Source organism: Oncorhynchus kisutch, linkage group LG22 (genome assembly GCF_002021735.2).
Source record: "Oncorhynchus kisutch isolate 150728-3 linkage group LG22, Okis_V2, whole genome shotgun sequence".
Lineage (NCBI taxonomy): Eukaryota > Metazoa > Chordata > Actinopteri > Salmoniformes > Salmonidae > Oncorhynchus > Oncorhynchus kisutch.
Genome location: NC_034195.2, coordinates 41,058,967 through 41,080,592, shown reverse-complemented (window position 1 = coordinate 41,080,592; position 21,626 = coordinate 41,058,967). Strand labels below are relative to the sequence as shown.

The 21,626-nt window shown below is 41.3% G+C and overlaps 2 protein-coding genes across 32 annotated transcripts in view; both read right to left on the bottom strand.

Moving 5' to 3' along the window:
* Positions 1 to 8,851, bottom strand: part of LOC109867006 (CCR4-NOT transcription complex subunit 1) — a 35,354-nt gene extending 26,503 nt beyond the window's left edge. For 15 of the 18 annotated variants that reach the window (XM_031802015.1, XM_031802007.1, XM_031802019.1 and 12 more), the window contains exons 1-6: positions 8,720 to 8,851; positions 3,522 to 3,824; positions 2,508 to 2,615; positions 2,199 to 2,297; positions 1,962 to 2,030; positions 1,790 to 1,844 (exon numbers count right to left, since the gene is read on the bottom strand). In XM_031802015.1, coding sequence (XP_031657875.1) covers positions 1,790 to 1,844; positions 1,962 to 2,030; positions 2,199 to 2,297; positions 2,508 to 2,615; positions 3,522 to 3,623 — 433 coding nt within the window. In that variant the 5' untranslated portion in view covers positions 3,624 to 3,824; positions 8,720 to 8,851. The remainder of the gene's footprint in view (positions 1 to 1,789; positions 1,845 to 1,961; positions 2,031 to 2,198; positions 2,298 to 2,507; positions 2,616 to 3,521; positions 3,825 to 8,719) is intronic. The other 3 variants (XM_031802008.1, XM_031802011.1, XM_031802025.1) reach the window with 1 other exon arrangement.
* An 896-nt stretch (positions 8,852 to 9,747) lies between these two features.
* LOC109866910 (lysine-specific demethylase 7B-like) overlaps positions 9,748 to 21,626 on the bottom strand; it is a 62,270-nt gene continuing 50,391 nt past the window's right edge. For 4 of the 14 annotated variants that reach the window (XM_020455810.2, XM_020455811.2, XM_020455812.2 and 1 more), the window contains 4 exons: positions 21,385 to 21,530; positions 21,238 to 21,296; positions 14,483 to 14,771; positions 9,748 to 14,355 (listed from right to left, as the gene is read on the bottom strand). In XM_020455810.2, coding sequence (XP_020311399.1) covers positions 14,267 to 14,355; positions 14,483 to 14,771; positions 21,238 to 21,296; positions 21,385 to 21,530 — 583 coding nt within the window. In that variant the 3' untranslated portion in view covers positions 9,748 to 14,266. Of the gene's footprint in view, positions 14,356 to 14,482; positions 14,788 to 14,884; positions 14,939 to 21,237; positions 21,531 to 21,626 lie in introns of those variants that run through there. The other 10 variants (XR_004204774.1, XR_004204772.1, XR_004204773.1 and 7 more) reach the window with 7 other exon arrangements.

The following is a 21,626-nucleotide window of genomic DNA, read 5'->3' as shown; positions in this document are numbered from 1 at the left end:
TCATTTTCAACCAGGGAGTTACGACACGAAAGTCAGAAATAGCTATATAATATATGCCTTACCATTGAAGATCTGTTGGCACTCCAAAAGGTCAGTTACATTACAAATGGCCCTTTTGTTCGATAAATTCCTTCTTTATATCCATAACTCAGTTTATCCACTCGGTTTCCCTCCGTCAAAATGCATACAAAATGAATCCCAAGCGTTACCAATAAACTTATCCAAACAAGTCAATCAACGTTTGTAATCTATCCTTAGGTACCCTAATACGCAAATAAACAATAAAATTGTCTTTACCGGAGATAAAAAAAGAATGCACTCTCTCGGCCATGCGCTTGGAAACACAACAGACAAAATGGGAGCCACTTAGAAAAACAACAACTTCTCCCTCATTTTTCAAAAAAAAAATAAACAGCACGAAACTCTTTCTAAAGACTCTTGACATCTAGTGGAAGCCCTAGGAACTGCAATAGGGGACAATTTCGCACTATTATAAAAGGGCCAGACATTGAAATCAGTGGTATGCTGAATTTGTTTTATTTTTAAGGTTTGTCCTCTGGGTTTAGCCTGCCATTTCAGTTTACTCACAGATGTTATTTTAACAGTTTTAGAACAGTTTTCTATCCACATCTACCAATTATATTCATATCCTAGCTTCTGGGCCTGAGTAGCAGGTAGTTTACTTTGGGCACGCTTTTCATCCGGATGTCAAAATACTGCCCCCTATGCCAAAGTTAAGACTCATTTGTATTTCTGTAAATTGCTCATGGGGCCATTGCATATACTCAAATGCAACACAGAAGATATACACAGTCTTAAGTGAATAATAATAAGACGCCAATAATAATGCGACTACATTTACTATTCCCTTGTTAACAGAGTGGGCGTGCAGCAGGCAAACCCAGTGATGCACCTGGTCCCTCATCTAGTTGTGACACAGACAATCGAGCAAGCGTTTAAAAAGGCAGGGTGCTTATGTACCCACATCAAAAAAATGCTCAAGACCTCACTCCAGCCCTTTCACATTACATTGCCAAGGACATGGTGCCACTTCAAATTGTTGAGAGGCTTGGCTTTCTGAGGCTGATAAAGGTTGCCGTGCCTCACTACAAAGTGAGTGCTGCTAATTTGGTTGTTTATTTGATTTGCTTACTTAAGGTTGTGTTCATTTAAACCTGCACTAGGGAAGCTTACTTCATCGCCACATGGTGCCATCTTTAATGTTAATGTTATTATTTTAAAGTTTATGCACACAAAAAGTACATAGTCCATAGCCAATTTTATTTGTTGTTTTCAATATAAAACTTGGTGAAATGATTTCAGTATGTGTATCAGTACGTTTTGAACATTTCCAGCACATTGTAACAATACCGCGACAATACTTATAAGTGATCATTTGTCACTATAATTGTGATATGAAATGTTCATACCGTTTCATCTCTATACTTGTATAACGGATGTCAAGCTTCTTGCTTAGAGAGTACTGCTTCCTCCTGATTCAGCTCAGAGGCTTGAACACAGGACCTCTGCCTTTTTAGCACACGTGACTGGCCCTTGCGATGCATCTTTTTAACAGTTGTGCCACGCGAAAAGCTAGCTATTTTTCGGCCCATGTAGGGACACATCAGGCTAGGGAGTGAGTTTCACACATTTCCATGTGCTACACTTGGACACCTTGATAACAGAATAGCTCATGTGACCCCCCCTCCCTCCCCCCATACAGATAAAACATTGCGTGGTTTCAAATCAGCAGGTATAGTAATATGATTAAATATAAAACTGAGTTTACCAAAACCACGAAGGTCTGCGTTGCACGAATTCAGCAAAGCAAGGCCAAATATAACCTTATGGGAAAAAAAGAAAGATTTATGTAGAACCTCAAATTGCTTGGCATATTATTTTTAAACACTACAATAAAAACCACCATCTGACAACATACATTTCCACATTAATTTACTTACTTCTTGAACCTTGCTTAACTTGAGAACTTTACTCAACTGAGTAAACAAGTGGGTGGAAGGCTTCAAACTCTGAAAATGATAAAGGTTAGAAAACATTACACAGTTATTCTGATGCAGACAGTAATTTTGGCACAGAAGTCTAACGTGCACTCACTTCATCACTGCAGAAAATGTACAATAATATTTATGAATTGCAAAATTATTTTACAAAGATAAGAAAATAAGCACGTCTCCTACCTTCTGGTAGTGCAAAGGATTGTCGATTGTGTAGCAGAGTGTTGAAATAAAATTTGGCTTTGAAATCAGTGAAACACACTCCTGGATCAGAAACTGTGTCTTGGTCAAGTGGGCAAACGAAGGTAAAAGGGAGAAGAGGGAACATAACAGAACAGGTTAAGGACAAAATAGGAAAGCAGAGTCACTTTCTAAAATAATAAAGGCAAGATAGACAATACCAATGATAAGGAAATTTAAAGAAACCCTTAATCCTCATTGCTAAAATCTGTTTAGCAACTGGTGTAATGAGTATTATTAATCAGAAGTTACCTGATGGAAATCTTTGCCACTGCTTTTTCCATCGCCACTGAAATCCACATGGGAGAAAAGACAGCGTAACAAATGCCTGTCTGCCTCAGGGCCGTGACGATTCACAATCTGTTGGGACAGAACACATTCAACAAAAGAACAAATAACAGGTCAGCCGTCAGAGCCACAATATAATTGTCAGACCTAATGCAATTCTAAACCCAGGGTTCTCTCTGCATAGAAACATCTTGTTTATTCAGGCCACCTATATCCAAACATTGTTTTTAGTGAAATACTTTTTTCAGAGTGGAAAAATCTTTTCAGTGTAAACTTAAACTACTAAAACCAGATATAAAGAACGTAAAAAAAGATGATCTATATATTGTTAAATATTTGAGAACTATCACTAAAATAAAAGCTAGACAAAAACTATGAATTTGGGAGTATTGATTGTTACAATAACTGATCATAAGAACATTTTTTTATTTTTATTGCAGGAAATTAGCTTAAACTGCAAAATATTAACATTGAGCAGTTTAAGCTATCTAGGCTACATAGATAAATGTCTAGAATTGAGGGAAACTGGCTTTAAAACAACACTAAGATGGGGGGCTTCAAAAAATGTTTTAACCAAGACCCTAACCAAATTCAGCCATGCCGACATTGCTACACACCCTGCCACGCCCACCAATTATGCCCATTTTTTTATACAGAAAAATCCTATGAACAGTAGAATCATATTAGTTTTACAGTCATTTTGTGATAATCCCCGAGCTGACAAGGTAAAAATGTGTCGTTCTGCCCCTGAACAAGGCAGTTAACCCACTGTTCCTAGGCCGCCATTGAAAAAAAGAATTTGTTCTTAAATTACTTGCCTAGTTATATAAAAAGGTAAAATAAGAATTTTGAATGCATGTACGTTTCAAAATCTACTTAGCTATAGCCCTTCAAACGTCTGAAAGTGTGTGTACTGCTTTTGTGGCAAAACTAGAAAAAAAAAGACAATTTGTGAGCATAATACCACATGCTACTCACATGTTGTATATCCTGCTGGCTGGCTCTGTAGTTTTTCTTAGTTAAATTGTCCACCAAGTAGTTGATTTGAGACAAAGCCAGCGAGAGCGAGTCAAGATTCATTGCTGGTTGGGGCGGAAGCAGGCGGCCGTGCCCGGCGCAAAATCACCATTATTCCCCTTAAGTCACTTCAGTGATAGGATACTTCTGCCCCCACCCCCCCCGCCCCCCCCCCCAGGTGTGAAAATGTTTTACAGCAAGCTACTTCTATCAGTGGATCTTGATACAAGGTAAAGTCCCTCAGTGCGACATCAAGTTCAGAATCTGAAAATAACCAAGAGAGAAAACTAGTTAATACAGATGCACATAAAAACAGTACAAACTCATTGAGCAAATACTACATAGTAGGTAGCCTAGTGGTTAGAGCGTTGGGCCAGTAACCGAAAGGTTGCTAGATCGAATCCACGAGCTGACATGGTAAAAATCTTTAATTCTGCCCCCGAACAAGGGAGAGAATAAGAATTTGTTCTTAACTGACTTACCTAGTTAAATTAAAGGTTTTAAAGTACACTGCTCAAAAAAATCAAGGGAACACTAAAATAAAACATCCTTGATCCTTGATCTGAATGAATGAAATATTCTTATTAAATTATTTTTTCTATACATAGTTGAATGTGGAGACAACAAAATCACACACAAATGATCAATGGAAATCAAATGTATCAACCCATGGAGGTCTGGATTTGGAGTCACACTCAAAATTAAAGTGGAAAACCACACTACAGGCTGATCCAACTTTAATGTTATGTCCTTAAAACAAGTCAAAATGAGGCTCAGTAGTGTGTGTGGCCTCCACGTGCCTGTATGACCTCCCTACAACGCCTGGGCATGCTCCTGATGAGGTGGCAGATGGTCTCCTGAGGGATCTCCTCCCAGACCTGGACTAAAGCACCCGCCAACTCCTGGACAGTCTGTGGTGCAACGTGGCATTGGTGGATGGGGCGAGACATGATATCCCAGATGTGCTCAATTGGATTCAGGTCTGGGGAATGGGTGGGCCAGTCCATAGCATCAATGCCTTCCTCTTGCAGGAACTGCTGACACACTCCAGCCACATGAGGTCTAGCATTGTCTTGTATTAGGAGGAACCCAGGGCCAACCGCACTAGCATATGGTCTCACAAGGGGTCTGAGGATCTCATCTCGGTACCTAATGGCAGTCAGGCTACCTCTGGCGAGCACATGGAGGGCTGTGCGGCCCCCCAAAGAAATGCCACCCCACACCATGACTGACCCACCACCAAACCGGTCATGCTGGAGGATGTTGCAGGCAGCAGAACGTTCTCCACGGCGTCTCCAGACTGTCACATGTGCTCAGTGTGAACCTGCTTTCATCTGTGAAGAGCACAGGGCACCAGTGGCGAACTTGCCAATCGTGGTGTTCTCTGGCAAATGCCAAACATCCTGGACGGTGTAGGGCTGTAAGCACAACCCCCACCTGTGGACATCGGGCCCTCATACCACCCTCATGGAGTCTGTTTCTGACCATTTGTGGCCTGCTGGAGGTCATTTTGCAGGGCTCTGGCAGTGCTCCTCCTGCTTCTCATTGCACAAAGTCAGAGGTAGCGGTCCTGCTGCTGGGTTATTGCACTTCTACGGCCTCCTCCACATCTCCTGATGTACTGGCCTGTCTCCTGGTAGCGCCTCCATGCTCTTGACACTACGCTGACAGACACAGCAAACCTTCTTGCCACAGCTCGCATTGATGTGCCATCCTGGGTGAGCTGCACTACCTGAGCCACTTGTGTGGGTTGTAGACTCCGTCTCATGCTACCACTAGAGTGAAAGCACCGCCAGCATTCAAAAGTGACTAAAACATCAGCCAGGAAGCACAGGAACTGAGAAGTGGTCTGTGGTCACCACCTGCAGGACCACGCCTTTATTTGGGGGTGTCTTGCCAATTGCCTATAATTTCCACCTGTTGTCTATTCCATTTGCACAACAGCATGTGAAATGTATTGTCAATCAGTGTTGCTTCCTAAGTGGACAGTTTGATTTCACAGAAGTGTGATTGACTTGGAGTTACATTGTGTTGTTTAAGTGTTCCCTTTATTTTTTTGAGCAGTGTATATATATTCATATGATAAACTGGGATTTTAAATACCACAAGTGCAGTGTACAACTGCCATGGGAAGAGAGCCTCATTGCCCACAAAAAAATTATGGGGTAGGCCTACTACTCACCTGGTATAATCCTGATTCACACACCACCGCAATACAAAAAAATACAAAAAAACTTTAAATGTAATATGAACAAGTTCTCATTTACAACTGCAACCCGGCCAATATAACGCAAAGCAGTGCGACAAAAACAACAGAGTTACAAACAAACGTACAGTCAATAACACAAAAGAAAAATATAAAAATCTATGTAAGTTACAGTGTGTGGAAATGTAGAAGAGTAGGGTAGTAGGCTAACTAAAAAACATCAACAACTTGCTAGCTAGTTAATCAGCTACTTCGCAACTTACAGGTAGAAAGTCACCATGACCGAGTTATAACGACGGTCACTTCTACATTTGCACACACTAACTTATAGACTGTGGCCACGCACGCCTCCAACTCAATCATCAAGTTTGCGGACGACACAACAGTGGTAGGCTTGATTACCAACAACAGGGCCCTCAGAGTGTGGTGTCAGGAAAATAACCTCACACTCAACGTCAACAAAACTAAGGAGATGATTGTGGACTTCAGGAAACAGCAGAGGGAACACCCCCCTATCCACATCGATGAAACAGTAGGAGAGGGTAGTAAGTTTTAAGTTCCTCGGCGTACACATCACAGACAAACTGAATTGGTCCACCCACACAGACAGCATCGTGAAGAAGGCGCAGCAGCGCCTCTTCAACCTCAGGAGGCTGAAGAAATTCGGCTTGTCACCAAAAGCACTCACAAACTTCTACAGATGCACAATCGAGTGCATCCTGTCGGGCTGTATCACCGCCTGGTACGGCAACTGCTCCGCCCACAACCGTAAGGCTCTCCAGAGAAGGTAGTGAGGTCTGCACAACGCATCACCGGGGGCAAACTACCTGCCCTCCAGGACACCTACACCACCCGATGTCACAGGAAGGCCATAAAGATCATCAAGGACAACAACCACCCGAGCCACTGCCTGTTCACCCCGCTATCATCCAGAAGGCGAGGTCAGTACAGGTGCATCAAAGCTGGGACCGAGAGACTGAAAAACAGCTTCTATCTCAAGGCCATCAGACTGTTATACAGCCACCACTAACATTGAGTGGCTGCTGCCAACACACTGACTCAACTCCAGCCACTTTAATAATGGGAATTGATGGGAAATGTCAAATATATCACTAGCCACTTTAAACAATGCTACCTAATATGTTTACATACCCTACATTATTCATCTCATATGTATATGTATATACTGTACTCTATATCATCTACTGCATCTTTATGTAATACATGTATCACTAGCCACTTTAACTATGCCACTTTGTTTACATACTCATCTCATATGTATATACTGTACTCAATACCATCTACTGTATCTTGCCTATGCCGCTCTGTACCATCACTCATTCATATATCTTTATGTATATATTCTTTATCCCCTTACACTTGGGTCTATAAGGTAGTAGTTTTGGAATTGTTAGCTAGATTATTACTGAATTGTCGGAACTAGAAGCACAAGCATTTCGCTACACTCGAATTAACATCTGCTAACCATGTGTATGTGACAAATAAAATTGGATTTGATTTATATTTTGTGTTATTGACTGCACGTTTGTTTCTAACTCTGTTATTTTTGTCGTACTGCTTTGCTTTATCTTGGCCGGGTTGCAGTTGTAAATGAGAACTAAGTTTAAGTTTGCCCAAACAAATTATCAATGTTAGCGAAAACTATGTCCACAACGTCGGTCTAAGTAAAACTACCAAGTTGGGCCTTGACTTGATGCACACCCTTAAACCGTTACTACCAGTCCAATCAGCATCGTGTGCGCTGATAATACGGATGATTTCCTATATTTCTCTTCTACACTGACAACACGTGGTTAATCAATTAATAACCAAGCCAAAGTCGTTTAGATACTTAAAGCGAGTTATATCAATTTCTCACGTAGGTAGCTAGCTATGAGTTCAGTGTCCCAGTAATAATGCAAATTAAACGTTAGTATTCTCAATAACGTTAGCTAGCTAACGGCAACTAAGTTAACGTTCGCATATGTGTCTCAATTAAACAAATGTGTTATAGTCCACGTAGATAACCTACTTCGCTAGCATCTGTTCACTCAATCTTCGGCAACATCTCGTTGGTTAGCAAACTTCGCTCACGTTAGCTAATAAATATCAACGATTTACATTCTGCATCTAGCAAACATGGCTCTGACCAACTTGGTCAGTTAACGTTAGTTACATAACGTTAACCATCTGACATCTAAGTTACTGTTACAAGTCAACTTATCCATTGAGACAAAGAGCTAGCCAGCTAACGTTAACTAGCCGGATAAGCAAGCACATTGGGTTTGCCAACACCAGCTAGCTAGCTAAATTAGCAGATGTGGCAAACGTCAGCCAGCTAATGTTAGCTAAAGTCAACGCTCAGAAGGCCGTATGTTAGTTAGCAACGACAGAAAAACAAGCTAACGTTAGTTACATTTGTTTACGTTGCAAAGCCAACAATTCTATAAACACTAGTTAGCTGGTCAATACACTAGCGATCGATTATTAGTTACGTTATTGTCAATGGAAATACATTGTCAACAAAGTAACTAACGTTAGCTAACCTAACTGCTAGGTAATTTAGCTATGTATGCATGCATGTATATGTATGTGAATGAATGACCAGGTACCGTAACTAGCCAACTAGTGTTAGTTAACGTTGACTAGTTCATATAAACGTTAGCATGACAATGTTCTCGGAGTACAGCATCCACAAACTCGAAATGAGTAAGCCATGTTAAACGTTAATATATGGTCATTTTCACTAACCAACTGTACTTTGAGATAGGACCATCCAACTGTTCCTAGCTGGCGAACTTTAGCCAACGCTACTGTAGTACACTAGCTTGTCTTTGCTCATGTTAACTACGACGCCTAACGGGTAGTCGCACACTTTTTAGCTTACTAATGTGTCCTAAATATTCTTTTAAAACCGCCGATTCTTTGCAATACAATGTTTTAAAAAACGTACCATGGTTCCCAAAATGTATTTGTGATATTCATTCCTTTTGGGTTGCTCTCCTTCCAGTTCGGTTTGATTTTTCAAAATAAAATGGCGACTGTCATCCCCGCGCGCACACAGTGCAGTTTTCACTTTAGTGCTCGAGCCCGGCCTCGCGTCACTATAATTGTGCATGCCATGCTTCCACATGAGCTAAATAGAAAACGAGATCAATTGATAATACATTTATCCTAAATGTACTTGGGCCATGCACCTAATACCATCCACCAAAAATAGTTTGAATGTAACAACAGTCAATGTAGATATACCCATAGGGCTGATTCTGATCATATGGCAACTTCATTGTAATCTCTGTATATTTAGTTTCACAATGATCTTTTCTAAAGGAGGACTATAATAACAGTATATTGTTTGGTTTCCAGGCCCCCCTCGTTCATACTCCGTCAGTGTCAATGTTCACAGCTCTGAAATTACAGATGGGTTGGAGATGGCCCCATTTTGGTTGGGCTGAGAACAGCTTCTGCCACATTGCTTACACCAGTCATGGACTGTTTTAAGGCTGTCCAGACTCCATGCCTTTCAAATCAGTGAGCACTGAAGAGATTGAGAAAAGGGCACAGCCACAATTTAGTGTCTTGGGACTCTGTGTCCCCCTACTGCTGAAATATGGAACTCCAACACAAGGCACATTACATTTGTGCACTGTTGCGTAATGATGACCAACCTGCTATATGTAAGTGTGGTACTATGAAAACCTCTAGCACGGTTTGATCTCCAAACATGCACATTGTAGATGGAAATAAAAAAAAACGTTTTTTCTTGCTTTACATTAGCTCTCACAGTAGTCATTGGTGACAGATGTTCATTCATGTGATCCAAGCCTAGCTACCGCACCAAAGGCATTTGTGTCAAGGAAATATCTTACTCAGTCTTAATGATGCAGGTTAGTGGTTGAGAATAAGGAAAACATCACTTTAAAAAGTAATTATTTACAAGCCACATTGTGATACAGAAATAAACATTCAAAGAGTCATTGCAATGGGTTAGTGTCAAGACAAGCTTAATGTTTTCAATGATTGAAATAAACTATTATAGACATTCAACCAAACAGCAGACTGGAAATAGACACCATGACCAACACTTCCCACAAATGTAAAAATAGTCTACAATTCAGGTAAATACTGTACAATTAACAGTAGTCTACTTGTGAACAATACTTTGCCAGAAGGCCAGTAATGCCATGCATGATCAAGCATGTTGGGACGATGAAAAGTGAAACTGTTTTGTTGAGAGTAACTGAAAAGCAACTCATGATCTTCGCCCTTTCAGAAGCTTAGACTTTTTGTTATTGTGGTTTTACAGGGCCTGGGAATAGAATTGGAAGTCAAGCTTCTCTGAATGAATCTCTCCACAGCATCTTGTTGTGGCTCTGTACTCCAGAAATGATACAATGACTGAGGTTAAAGTGCAGACTGTCAGCTTTAATTTTAGGGTATTTCCATCAATATCGGGTGAACCATTTAGAAATTACAGCACTTTCTGTGCATAGTCCACCCATTTTAGGGGACCAAAACTATTGGGACAAATTCACGTGTATTAAAGTAGTCAAAAGTTTAGTATGTGCTCCCATATTCCTAGCGCGCAATGATTAAATCAAGCTTGTGAATCTACAAACTTGTTGGATGTTTTTACTGTTTGTTTTGGTTATGTTTCAGAATTTTGTGCCCAATAGAAATGAATGGTAAATCATGTAGTGTCATTTTAGAATACATTTGATTGTAAATAAGAATTGACCGTTTCTAAACACTTCTATACTGAACAAAAATAACACAAAACAATTTCAAAGATTTTACTGAGTTACAGTTCATATAAGGAAATCAGTAAATTGAAATAAATTCATTAGGCATTTATTTATGGATTTCACATGACTGGGCGCAGCCATGGATGGGCCTGGGAGGGTGTAGGCCCACCCACTTGGGAGCCATGCTCAGCCAACAAGTATTTGCTTTTTCCTACAAAGGCCTTTATTACAGACAATCCTGCAGGAGAAGAAGCCGGATGTGGAGGTCCTGGGCTCGTGTGATTACACCTCTCAGGTGGATGGATTATCTTGGTAAAGGAGAAATGCTCACTAACAGGGATGCAAACAGGTTTGTGGTCCAAATTTGAGAGAAATAAGCTTTTTGTGCGTATGGAACATTTCTGGGATTTATATTTCAGCTCATGAAACATGGGACATTAGTGTGGATGCTACCCCGATTATGGATATTCCTGAATGAAATGTGAATAATGAAGAGTGAGAAAGTTAGATGCACAAATAATAATTTTAATATCAGGGGTGTTTAGCATTTTTTGGAGGGGGGGTAAATGATATGTGCGTCTAACTTTCACACTCATTCAGAATTATCCGTAATCATGGTAACGTCCACATCAATGTAGAAGTGTTTGGAAATATCCTATTCTTATTTACAATAAAAGTGACTCCAAAATGACAATGCATTATTTAGCATTCATTTCTATTGGGCACAAAATAATCTGAAACACAACCAAAACAAACAGCAAATGCATCCAACAAGTTTGTGGTCTAAAGCTTGATGTAATCATTGCGTGCTATTAATATGGGACTAAATAAACTTGAGACTACTTTAATACACAAGTGAATTAGTTCCAATACTTTTGATCCCCTAAAAATGTGTGTGTGCTGTAATTTCTAAACGGTTCACCCGATATGGATGAAAATACCATCAAATTAAAGATGACTAACCTCAGTTACTGTATCATTTCAAATCCAAAGTGATGTTTTACAGAGCCAAAACAAAGAAAAACAATTTACTGTCCCAATACTTTTGGAGCTCAAGCACAATGGCTAAATACAGTAGGTAGCCAGGCAGATGGCAACATGAGCATGAGGGTGTGGATTAAAAGTCAATTCATGATGGGAACTCAGTTGTCACAAATACTTGAATGGGGGCATCTAAAGCTATTTGATATGCTTAAATCTGAAAGTTAGTGCAATATGCCTTGGCAGATTGCATGTAAGAATGGTGAGGATTTAGTAGATGGCTCAACTTCACTTGGGGTTACCTCTGTTGGCATGCTCTTTGCTAAATGCAGAAATAGGATTTGTATTCAAGAGGTTGCTTCTTTTGGTGCAACCATTCTCTGTAGCACAATGTCCACAAAATAAATATTTCAAAGTTCTTAGTCTAGAAACAGTCACCACCAAAGAGCCCTGAGCAGTTGTAATATAGTACCGAAGTCCACCATTCACTTATTGAAGTGACGGCGATTGACAACATGTATGAACAAACTTCCCAATGAAAGTTGGGAAGACAGGCAGCATAATTACATTTCCATAAAAAGGAGTCAAGGTCACAACTAAAGGGGTTTCCTAGTAACACTCGTAATACAAATGCACCTTTTTTTATGTAAATAAAATCAATGATCAGAAAGTGTCAACGATGATGGGTCATTTCATGTTGCTTATGAAAGAAAAAAACACACAAAAAAAACGTTTCTTAAGAAAGAGAATGTGTCCCTGAGAAAAACACCAACAGGAGCAATCTCTCACTTCACTCACTAATCACATTTTTGGCATGATCACCAACAAAAAAAGACCACCAATTCAAAATCCAACTGAGATCTTTCAAGCCAAGGATATAGTGATAGGGAAAATAAACATACACTAACAATAACTAGATCAGTAGCCATAATTACATTTCTCACATACACTGATCATTTTAGAATTGTACAAAGTGTCACTTAAGACACATTTATATATATAAAAAAAAAAAATCAAATTCATACTAACGAGTAAGACAAATATTCTTTGATAATATTAATCTTTGCCGACCTAGAAGATCTCCCAAACATTTAAAATCTTCAGGTCCACTTGTTAGATTTTTGCTTAAATCCACCCAATACAAATGTGATAGAGGCAACAAATACAACCGGTTTGCGAATATAAAAAAATAATCACACACCCATTCCATTAACAATTGTAACAGGATTGTCATATCAAAGCCATTATTAACTTTTTCACAATACATAATTCAATACCAGCAAAAGAAAAACAATAAAACAAACACCAAAAGAGAAAGTTAAATCAATTAACGATAACTTATATTTTCTGTAAATACATTCTGTACATTTGCTACTTGATATCTTTTTGCAATTTCAAAAACCTTTCATAATAACAGCACTTTCAAGCTCCTGCCCTCCTTTGACCAATAGGTGGCACCAAAGGAACACATTTGATATGGTCAGTGATCCAACTATAGAGCAATGAGGAGTCATAACCCCTTCAGTAAACAGAACCAGTAAACTTAATGCGTTGGGAGAGGTATTCTTGGAATGGCTTAATGCATTAGCGTAAGATAGCTTTTACATACTGCGAGGCTGAGAGTGCCTGGAGTGCTGCATCAAAATATACCCCCCTCTCAAATTCAATCACTGGTGATTGTAACAAGAGGGTAGACGAAAGGATAACATGAATATGCACTTCAGCACCATTTAAAATGAGTTCAAACACCATAGCGTCATTATTGATCTTAAGTCAGACCAAACCAACACATGACAATGTCCCAAAGAGTGGTGATAAACTCTGGTAGCAGAAAGCAGCCTCTTCACTTGCCATTCTTGGCTTAAACAACAATATTTGCTTGTTGTGGCATAATAAGTAGTGTTGGTTGGAAGGGCTAGTGCAAGCATAAGGTAAAAAGCAACAGCCAAAATAGATACGACAGCACGTGGCTCAGATGCAAATGTTGTTCTATCAAACGTCATTTAAATTCCCAATGCCATGCGTCTTTGTACAATCCTGTGTTGTTGCGGTGCTTCAATTCTGAAACAAAGCCATATTTACTGTATAGCTCTTGATGGCCAGATCATATACAATCCAATGTCATTGCTGAGGATCCATGCAGTTTCATTTTTCTTTATACAGCGCACCATCACTTCACCATGGGAAACTGTGCTTTCTTCTGTAAATCCATTATCTTGTTATCCAATTAGGGCTGTCAAACGATAAAATAAATTGAGTTAATTCCAGGATTTGCTGTGATTAATCATGATTAAATCGCACATTCAGAATATGCTCAAATTGGGCTGTAATTTTATATATTTTTTTATATGAAAAGCATTACAAGAATATTGAAGTCTTGATTTTGTTACGGTTAGCCAAATCAGGTAAATTGATAAAGCACACTTTCTTTAACCTAAATGTCAACTTGTTTGGACATCGCAGCGTTGTTTTTATCTGTATAGATTATGTATTTTGTATGTTTCAGTTTATTTTGAACGCTTTCAAACAATGTGATTAATCACACAAAAAATGTAATAAAATGAGCGCACTAAAATTAACTCAGGTTAACTGATTAACTCTGAAAGCCCTACATCCAATACTTCCACATCAAGCATGTGGCCATTAATGTGTCAGGTCAATCCATCCAAGCAATGATTCTTGTAAAATGTGAGTCACAACCGAAAGAGTATATGGGCGGGGGGGCGAGTTGTCCCTTCTCAAAGTTAATTCTGTAGACATCAGGGTCTTGGGTGCTATAGCAAGAAGTGGTTGTTCCTGCTCAGCTTGAGAATCTTCCTTAGTCTCTGCTTAGCGGTGGCCATACCTTTCTTAGGACGTTTTCCTGAGGAGAAAAATATTGCACAGAGATCAATAAAAAAAGGATGAGCGAGAGAGGAATAATGCTATGCTAATTCCAGCTACTACTCCAATAGATTAGCTAGATAAAATTAATAAATATGGAGTCAAACCTTTAGTCGCTTGATTACTGATGGGTGGGGTGTTTGGTGCGGGCCTCTTGGAGGGGTGCCGGGGGGGTGACAGGGAAGTCTCACTGTACTGGTTGTCAGTCTCTGAGCTGGGGTCCAGGCGGAGGGGGCTAGAGGCAGCCTGAGAGGGGCTTTGGTCACCCCAGGCCTCGCTGCTGTTACTGTTACTCCCACTGCTCTGATTGGCCATGAAGTTCTTGTTCTCCTGGATCCTCTGGCTAAGCTTGGCTCGACACTCCTTACGCACATGCTGCTGTGCCCTCCGCTCATCCTAAAGGAAGGGGAGACTATACTTTACATTGGATCTGCTGTTCTTTGAACAAAATCCCAACTTGTTACCTAAAGAGGAATATTAGTGATTCAATTGTTTTAATTTTATTTCACCTTTATTTAACCAGGTAGGCTAGTTGAGAACAAGTTCTCCTTTGCAAATGCGACCTGGCCAAGATAAAGCATAGCAGTTCGACACATACAACACAGAGTTACAACAACACGTTACACATGGAATGAACAAAACATACAGTCAATAATACAGTAGAAAAAAAAAAAAGTCTATATACAGTGAGTGCAAATAAGGTCAAATAAGGGAGTTTAGGCAATAAATAGGCCATGGTGGCGAAGTAATTACAATATGGCAATTAAACACTGGAATGGTAGATGTGCAAAAGATGGATGTGCAAGTAGAGATACTGTGGTGCAAAAGGAGCTAAATAAATAAATAAATACAGTATAGAGATTAGGTAGATAGATGGGCTGTATACAGATGGGCTATGAACAGGTGCAGTGATCTGTGAGCTGCTCTGACAGCTGGTTCTTAAAGCTAGTGAGGGAGATGGGAATCTCCAGCTTCAGGGATTTTTGCAGTTTGTTCCATTCAGTGGCAGCAGAGAACTGGAAGGAAAGCCGACCAAAGGAGGAATTGGCTTTGGGGGTGACCAGTGAGATATACCTGCTGGAGCGTGTGCTACAAGTGGGTGCTGCTATGGTGACCAGTGAGCTGAGATAGGGCGGGGCTTTACCTAGCAGAGACTTGTAGATAACCTGTAGCCAGTGGGTTTGGCGACGAGTATGAAGCGAGGGCCAGCCAACGAGAGAGTACAGGTCACAGTGGTGGGTATTATATGGGGCTTTGGTGACAAAACGGATGCACTGTGATAGACTGCATCCAGTTTGCTGAGTAGAGTGTTGGTGGCTATTTTATAGATGACATCGCCGAAGTCTAGGATCGGTAGGATAGTCAGTTTTACGAGGGTATGTTTGGCAGCATGAGTGAAGGAAGCTTTGTTGCGAAATAGGAAGCCGATTCAAGATGACATTTTTGATTGGAGATGCTTAATGTGAGTCTGGAAGGAGAGTTTACAGTCTAGCCAGACACCTAGGTATTTGTAGTTATCCACGTATTCTAAGTCAGAGCTGTCCAGAGTAGTGATGCCGGATGGGCGGGCAGGTGCGAGCAATGATCGGTTGAATAGCATGCATTTAGTTTTATTTGCGTTTAAGAGCAGTTGGAGGCCACAGAAGGAGAGTTGTATGACATTGAAGCTCGTCTGGAGGTTAGTTAACACAGTGTCCAAAGAAGGGCCAGAAGTATACAGAATGGTATCGTCTGCGTAGAGGTGGATTAGAGAAACACCAGCAGCAAGAGCGACATCATTGATGTATACAGAGAAGAGAGTCGGCCCGAGAATTGAACCGTGGCACCCCCATAGACTGCCAGAGGTCCGGACAACAGGCCCTCCGATTTGACACACTGAGCTCTATCAGAGAAGTAGTTGGTGAACCAGGCGAGGCAATCATTTGAGAAACCAAGGCTGTTGAGTCTGCCAATAAGAATGTGGTGATTGACAGAGTTGAAAGCCTTGGCCAGGTCAATGAATACGGTTGCACAGTAATGTCTCTTATCGATGGTGGTTATGATATCGTTTAGGACCTTGAGCGTGGCTGAGGTGCACCCATGACCAGCTCGGAAACCAGATTGCATAGCGGAGAAGGTACGATGTGATTCAAAATGGTCCGTAATCTGTTTGTTAACTTGGCTTTCGAAGACCTTAGAGATGCAGGGTCGGATATATATAGGTCTGTAGCAGTTTAGGTCTAGAGTGTCTCCCTCTTTGAAGAGGGGGATGACCGCGGCAGCTTTCCAATCTTTGGGAATCTCAGACGATACGAAAGAGGTTGAACATGCTAGTAATAGGGGTTGCAACAATTTCGGCAGATAATTTAAGAAAGAGAGGGTCCAGATTATCTAGCCCGGCTGATTTGTAGGGGTCCAGATTTTGCAGCTCTTTCAGAACATCAGCTATCTGGATATGGGTGAAGGAGAAATGGTGGGGGCTTGGGCGGGTTGCTGTGGAGGGTGCCGGGCAGTTGACCGGGGTAGGGGTAGCCAGGTGGAAAGCATGGCCAGCCGTAGAGAAATGCTTATTGAAATTCTCAATTATAGTGGATTTGTCAGTTGTAACAGTGTTTTCTAGCTTCAGAGCAGTGGGTAGCTGGGATGAGGTGCTCTTATTCTCCATGGACTTTACAGTGTCCCAGAACTTTTTTGAGTTTGTACTGCAGGATGCAAATTTCTGTTTAAAAAAGCTAGCCTTAGCTTTCCTAACTGCCTGTGTATATTGGTTCCTAACTTCCCTGAAAAGTTGCATATCACAGGGGCTATTCGATGCTAATGCAGAACGCCACAGGATGTTTTTGTGCTGGTCAAGGACAGACAGGTCTGGAGTGAACCAATGGCTATATCTATTCCTGGTTCTACATTTTTTGAATGGGGCATGCCTATTTAAGATGGTGAGGAAGGCACTTTTAAAGAATAACCAGGTATCCTCTACTGTCGGGATGAGGTCAATGTCGTTCCAGGATACCCCGGCCAGGTCGATTAGAAAGGCCTGCTCGCAGAAGTGTTTCAGGGGGCATTTGACAGTGATGAGGGGTGGTCGTTTGCTCACAGACCCATTACGGATGCAGGCAATGAGGCAGTGATCGCTGAGATCTTGGTTGAAAACAGCAGAGGTGTATTTGGAGGGTGAATTAGTTAAGATTATATCTATGAGGGTGCCCGTGTTTACAGATTTGGGGTTATATCTGGTAGGTTCATTGATACAGTGCCTTGCGAAAGTATTCGGCCCCCTTGAACTTTGCGACCTTTTGCCACATTTCAGGCTTCAAACATAAAGATATAAAACTGTATTTTTTTGTGACGAATCAACAACAAGTGGGACACAATCATGAAGTGGAACGACATTTATTGGATATTTCAAACTTTTTTAACAAATCAAAAACTGAAAAGTTGAGCGTAAATTATTCAGCCCCCTTAAGTTAATACTTTGTAGCGCCACCTTTTGCTGCGATTACAGCTGTAAGTCGCTTGGGGTATGTCTATCAGTTTTGCACATTGAGAGACCGACATTTTTTCCCATTCCTCCTTGCAAAACAGCTCGAGCTCAGTGAGGTTGGATGGAGAGCATTTGTGAACAGCAGTTTTCAGTTCTTTCCACAGATTCTCGATTGGATTCAGGTCTGGACTTTGACTTGGCCATTCTAACACCTGGATATGTTTATTTTTGAACCATTCCATTGTAGATTTTGCTTTATGTTTTGGATCATTGTCTTGTTGGAAGACAAATCTCCGTCCCAGTCTCAGGTCTTTTGCAGACTCCATCAGGTTTTCTTCCAGAATGGTCCTGTATTTGGCTCCATCCATCTTCCCATCAATTTTAACCATCTTCCCTGTCCCTGCTGAAGAAAAGCAGGCCCAAACCATGATGTTGCCACCACCATGTTTGACAGTGGGGATGGTGAGTTCAGGGTGATGAGCTGTGTTGCTTTTACGCCAAACATAACGTTTTGCATTGTTGCCAAAATGTTCAATTTTGGTTTCATCTGACCAGAGCACCTTCTTCCACATGTTTGTGTCTCCCAGGTGGCTTGTGGCAAACTTTAAACAACACTTTTTATGGATATCTTTAAGAAATGGCTTTCTTCTTGCCACTCTTCCATAAAGGCCAGATTTGTGCAATATACGACTGATTGTTGTCCTATGGACAGAGTCTCCCACCTCAGCTGTAGATCTCTGCAGTTCATCCAGAGTGATCATGGGCCTCTTGGCTGCATCTCTGATCAGTCTTCTCCTTGTATGAGCTGAAAGTTTAGAGGGACGGCCAGGTCTTGGTAGATTTGCAGTGGTCTGATACTCCTTCCATTTCAATATTATCGCTTGCACAGTGCTCCTTGGGATGTTTAAAGCTTGGGAAATCTTTTTGTATCCAAATCCGGCTTTAAACTTCTTCACAACAGTATCTCGGACCTGCCTGGTGTGTTCCTTGTTCTTCATGATGCTCTCTGCGCTTTTAACGGACCTCTGAGACTATCACAGTGCAGGTGCATTTATACGGAGACTTGATTACACACAGGTGGATTGTATTTATCATCATTAGTAATTTAGGTCTACATTGGATCATTCAGAGATCCTCACTGAACTTCTGGAGAGAGTTTGCTGCACTGAAAGTAAAGGGGCTGAATAATTTTGCACGCCCAATTTAAAAGTTTTTGATTTGTTAAAAAAAATATCCAATAAATGTCGTTCCACTTCCTGATTGTGTCCCACTTGTTGTTGATTCTTCACCAAAAAATACAGTTTTATATCTTTATGTTTGAAGCCTGAAATGTGGCAAAAGGTCGCAAAGTTCAAGGGGGGCGAATACTTTCGCAAGGCACTGAAAATTGTGTGAGGTTGAGGGCATCAAACTTAGATTGTAGAATGGCCGGGGTGTTAAGCATGTCCCAGTTTAGGTCACCTTGTAGCACGAGCTCAGAAGATTGATGGGGGAAATTAATTCACATATGGTATCAAGGCCACAGCTGGGGGCAGAGGGAGGTCTATAGCAAGCAGCAACAGTGAGAGACTTGTTTCTGGAAAGGTTCATTTTTAGAAGTAGAAGCTCAAATTGTTTGGGTACAGACCTGGATAGTAAGACAGAACTCTGCAGGTTATCTTTGCAGTAAATTGCAACACCGCCCCCTTTGGCAGTTCTGTCTTGTCGAAAAATGTTATAGTTAGGAATGGAAATTAAGGTTTTTGATGGTCTTCCTAAGCTAGGATTCAGGCACGGCTAGGACATCCGGATTGGTGGAGTGTGCTAGGGCAGTGAATAAAACAAACTTAGGGAGGAAGCTTCTAATGTTAACATGCATGAAACCAAGGCTTTTACGGTTGCAGAAGTCAACAAATGAGAGAGTCTGGGGGATGGGAGTGGAGGTAGACACTGCAGGGCCTGGATTAACATCTACATCACCAGAGGAACAGAGGAGGAATAGGATAAGGGTACGGCTAAAGGCTAACAGAACTGGACGCCTAGTACGATCAGAACAGAGAGTAAAAGGAGCAGATTTCTGGGCACGGTAGAATATATTCACGCAATAATGTACAGACAAAGGTATAGTAGGATGTGAATACAGTGGGGGTAAACCTGTGCATATAGTGATAATGAAAGAGATATTGTCTCTAGAAATAGCATTTAAACCAGGTGATGTCACTGCGTGTGTGGGGGGTGGAACTAAATTGTTAGGCGAGGCGTGTTGGGCAGTGCTAGAGGCTCTACATGGAAATAAAACAATAGTTACAAACCAGAACAGCAATCGACATGATGTTAGGGAAAGGCATGCATAGCCAGGTGATCATACAAGTCCAGTGCGTGGCTTCAGGCAGCTAGCGGCACGGGGCTAACAGAAAGGCCTTAGAGGGATGACGCGACGGAGGGAAGTCTGTTGTGGCCCCCTCGTGCAGTTACATCAGCGGACGGATCAGCAGGGCTCCTTGTGGTAAACCAGGCCAATTGGCAAAATATGTATAGTGGCCGAAGACATATGTCCGAAGGGCCTCTTAATCCAGCAGTCCAATGTGCTTTAGATAGCTAGCAGGCCGCAGATTAGCGGCTGTGCGTTCAGGGGTCGTTAGCTGCTATAATTCCAGGTGAAAAAAAAATATATAATCATAAAAATGTTAAAAAATATATTTAAAAAATAGGTTCAGAGCTTGCGGTAGGAATCCGGAGATAGAGAAGAATAAGTCCGACTAACTCTGGTTTGAGACTGGCGAGAGTTGTCCGGGATAAAGGTAGCTGATGACCGCTAGCAAAGGATAGCTGACTGCTAGCTAGTGGCTTCGGAATGTATTCGATGGGCCTCGTAAGCCAACAGTCCGTTGTGCTCTAGACAGCTAGCATTCAGGGGACGTTAGCTGTGAAGGTCGGAAGGTGAGAAGGTTCAGAGCTTGCGATAGGAATCCGGGGATATGGAGAGAAAAATAGGTCCGGTATGCTCTGGTTGAATCGCGTTGTTCAAACTGGCGAGAGCTTTCCGAGCTAGAAGTTAGCTGATGACCATTAGCTGGCTAGTTTATGTTGGAGAGATTCCAGTAATAGAGGCAAAGAAAAATACGTTAGAGAAAAAGCAGGTCACATTGGGTGAGGCGGGTTGCAGGAGAGTATTTTGAAGTAAGGGTTTAGAAAAAATAAAAAGATATGCGAAGAAAAACATAAAATATATATACACATGGGACACGACAAAACGAAGGACAAATACGTCTGACTGCTACGCCATCTTGGATCCAGCAGACGGATCAGCAGGAATACAGAGAGTGATTCTGATGTAGTCTCAAATTAGAGATATCAGACTTAAGAGATGTCAGTCTCAGCATGTGCAGGCATGACCCATTCACTCTTGATTATTATTATTACCTGAAGGATCAGTGTGGAATTGCTGTCTGAATCATCCCCTGACGCAGGGTCTTTTCCACCTACAGGACAAACACAGAGAAATTTGACTATCTGAAATTGATTGAATTAGGGGCTTAGTCAAATTGAAATCTTGAAGTTTATAAGCACTGTCGGGGGACTGATGAGCCAGGCTGGACCACCAGGGCTCCTGGGCAGTGCTGCTCTCCTCTGGTCGCTGAGGATAAAGCAGCCCTGCCATGGACAGCATGCCCTCAATAGCCTCCTCTTCTGTGGTTGGAGAGGTAGGGCGTTGTCTGCAAACGAGTGTAGGAACAACTTAATGAATCTCTTAACTGGATAATGAATGAATCATGCACTGTATGAACTAATTTCCCCCATTGTATTTGTAT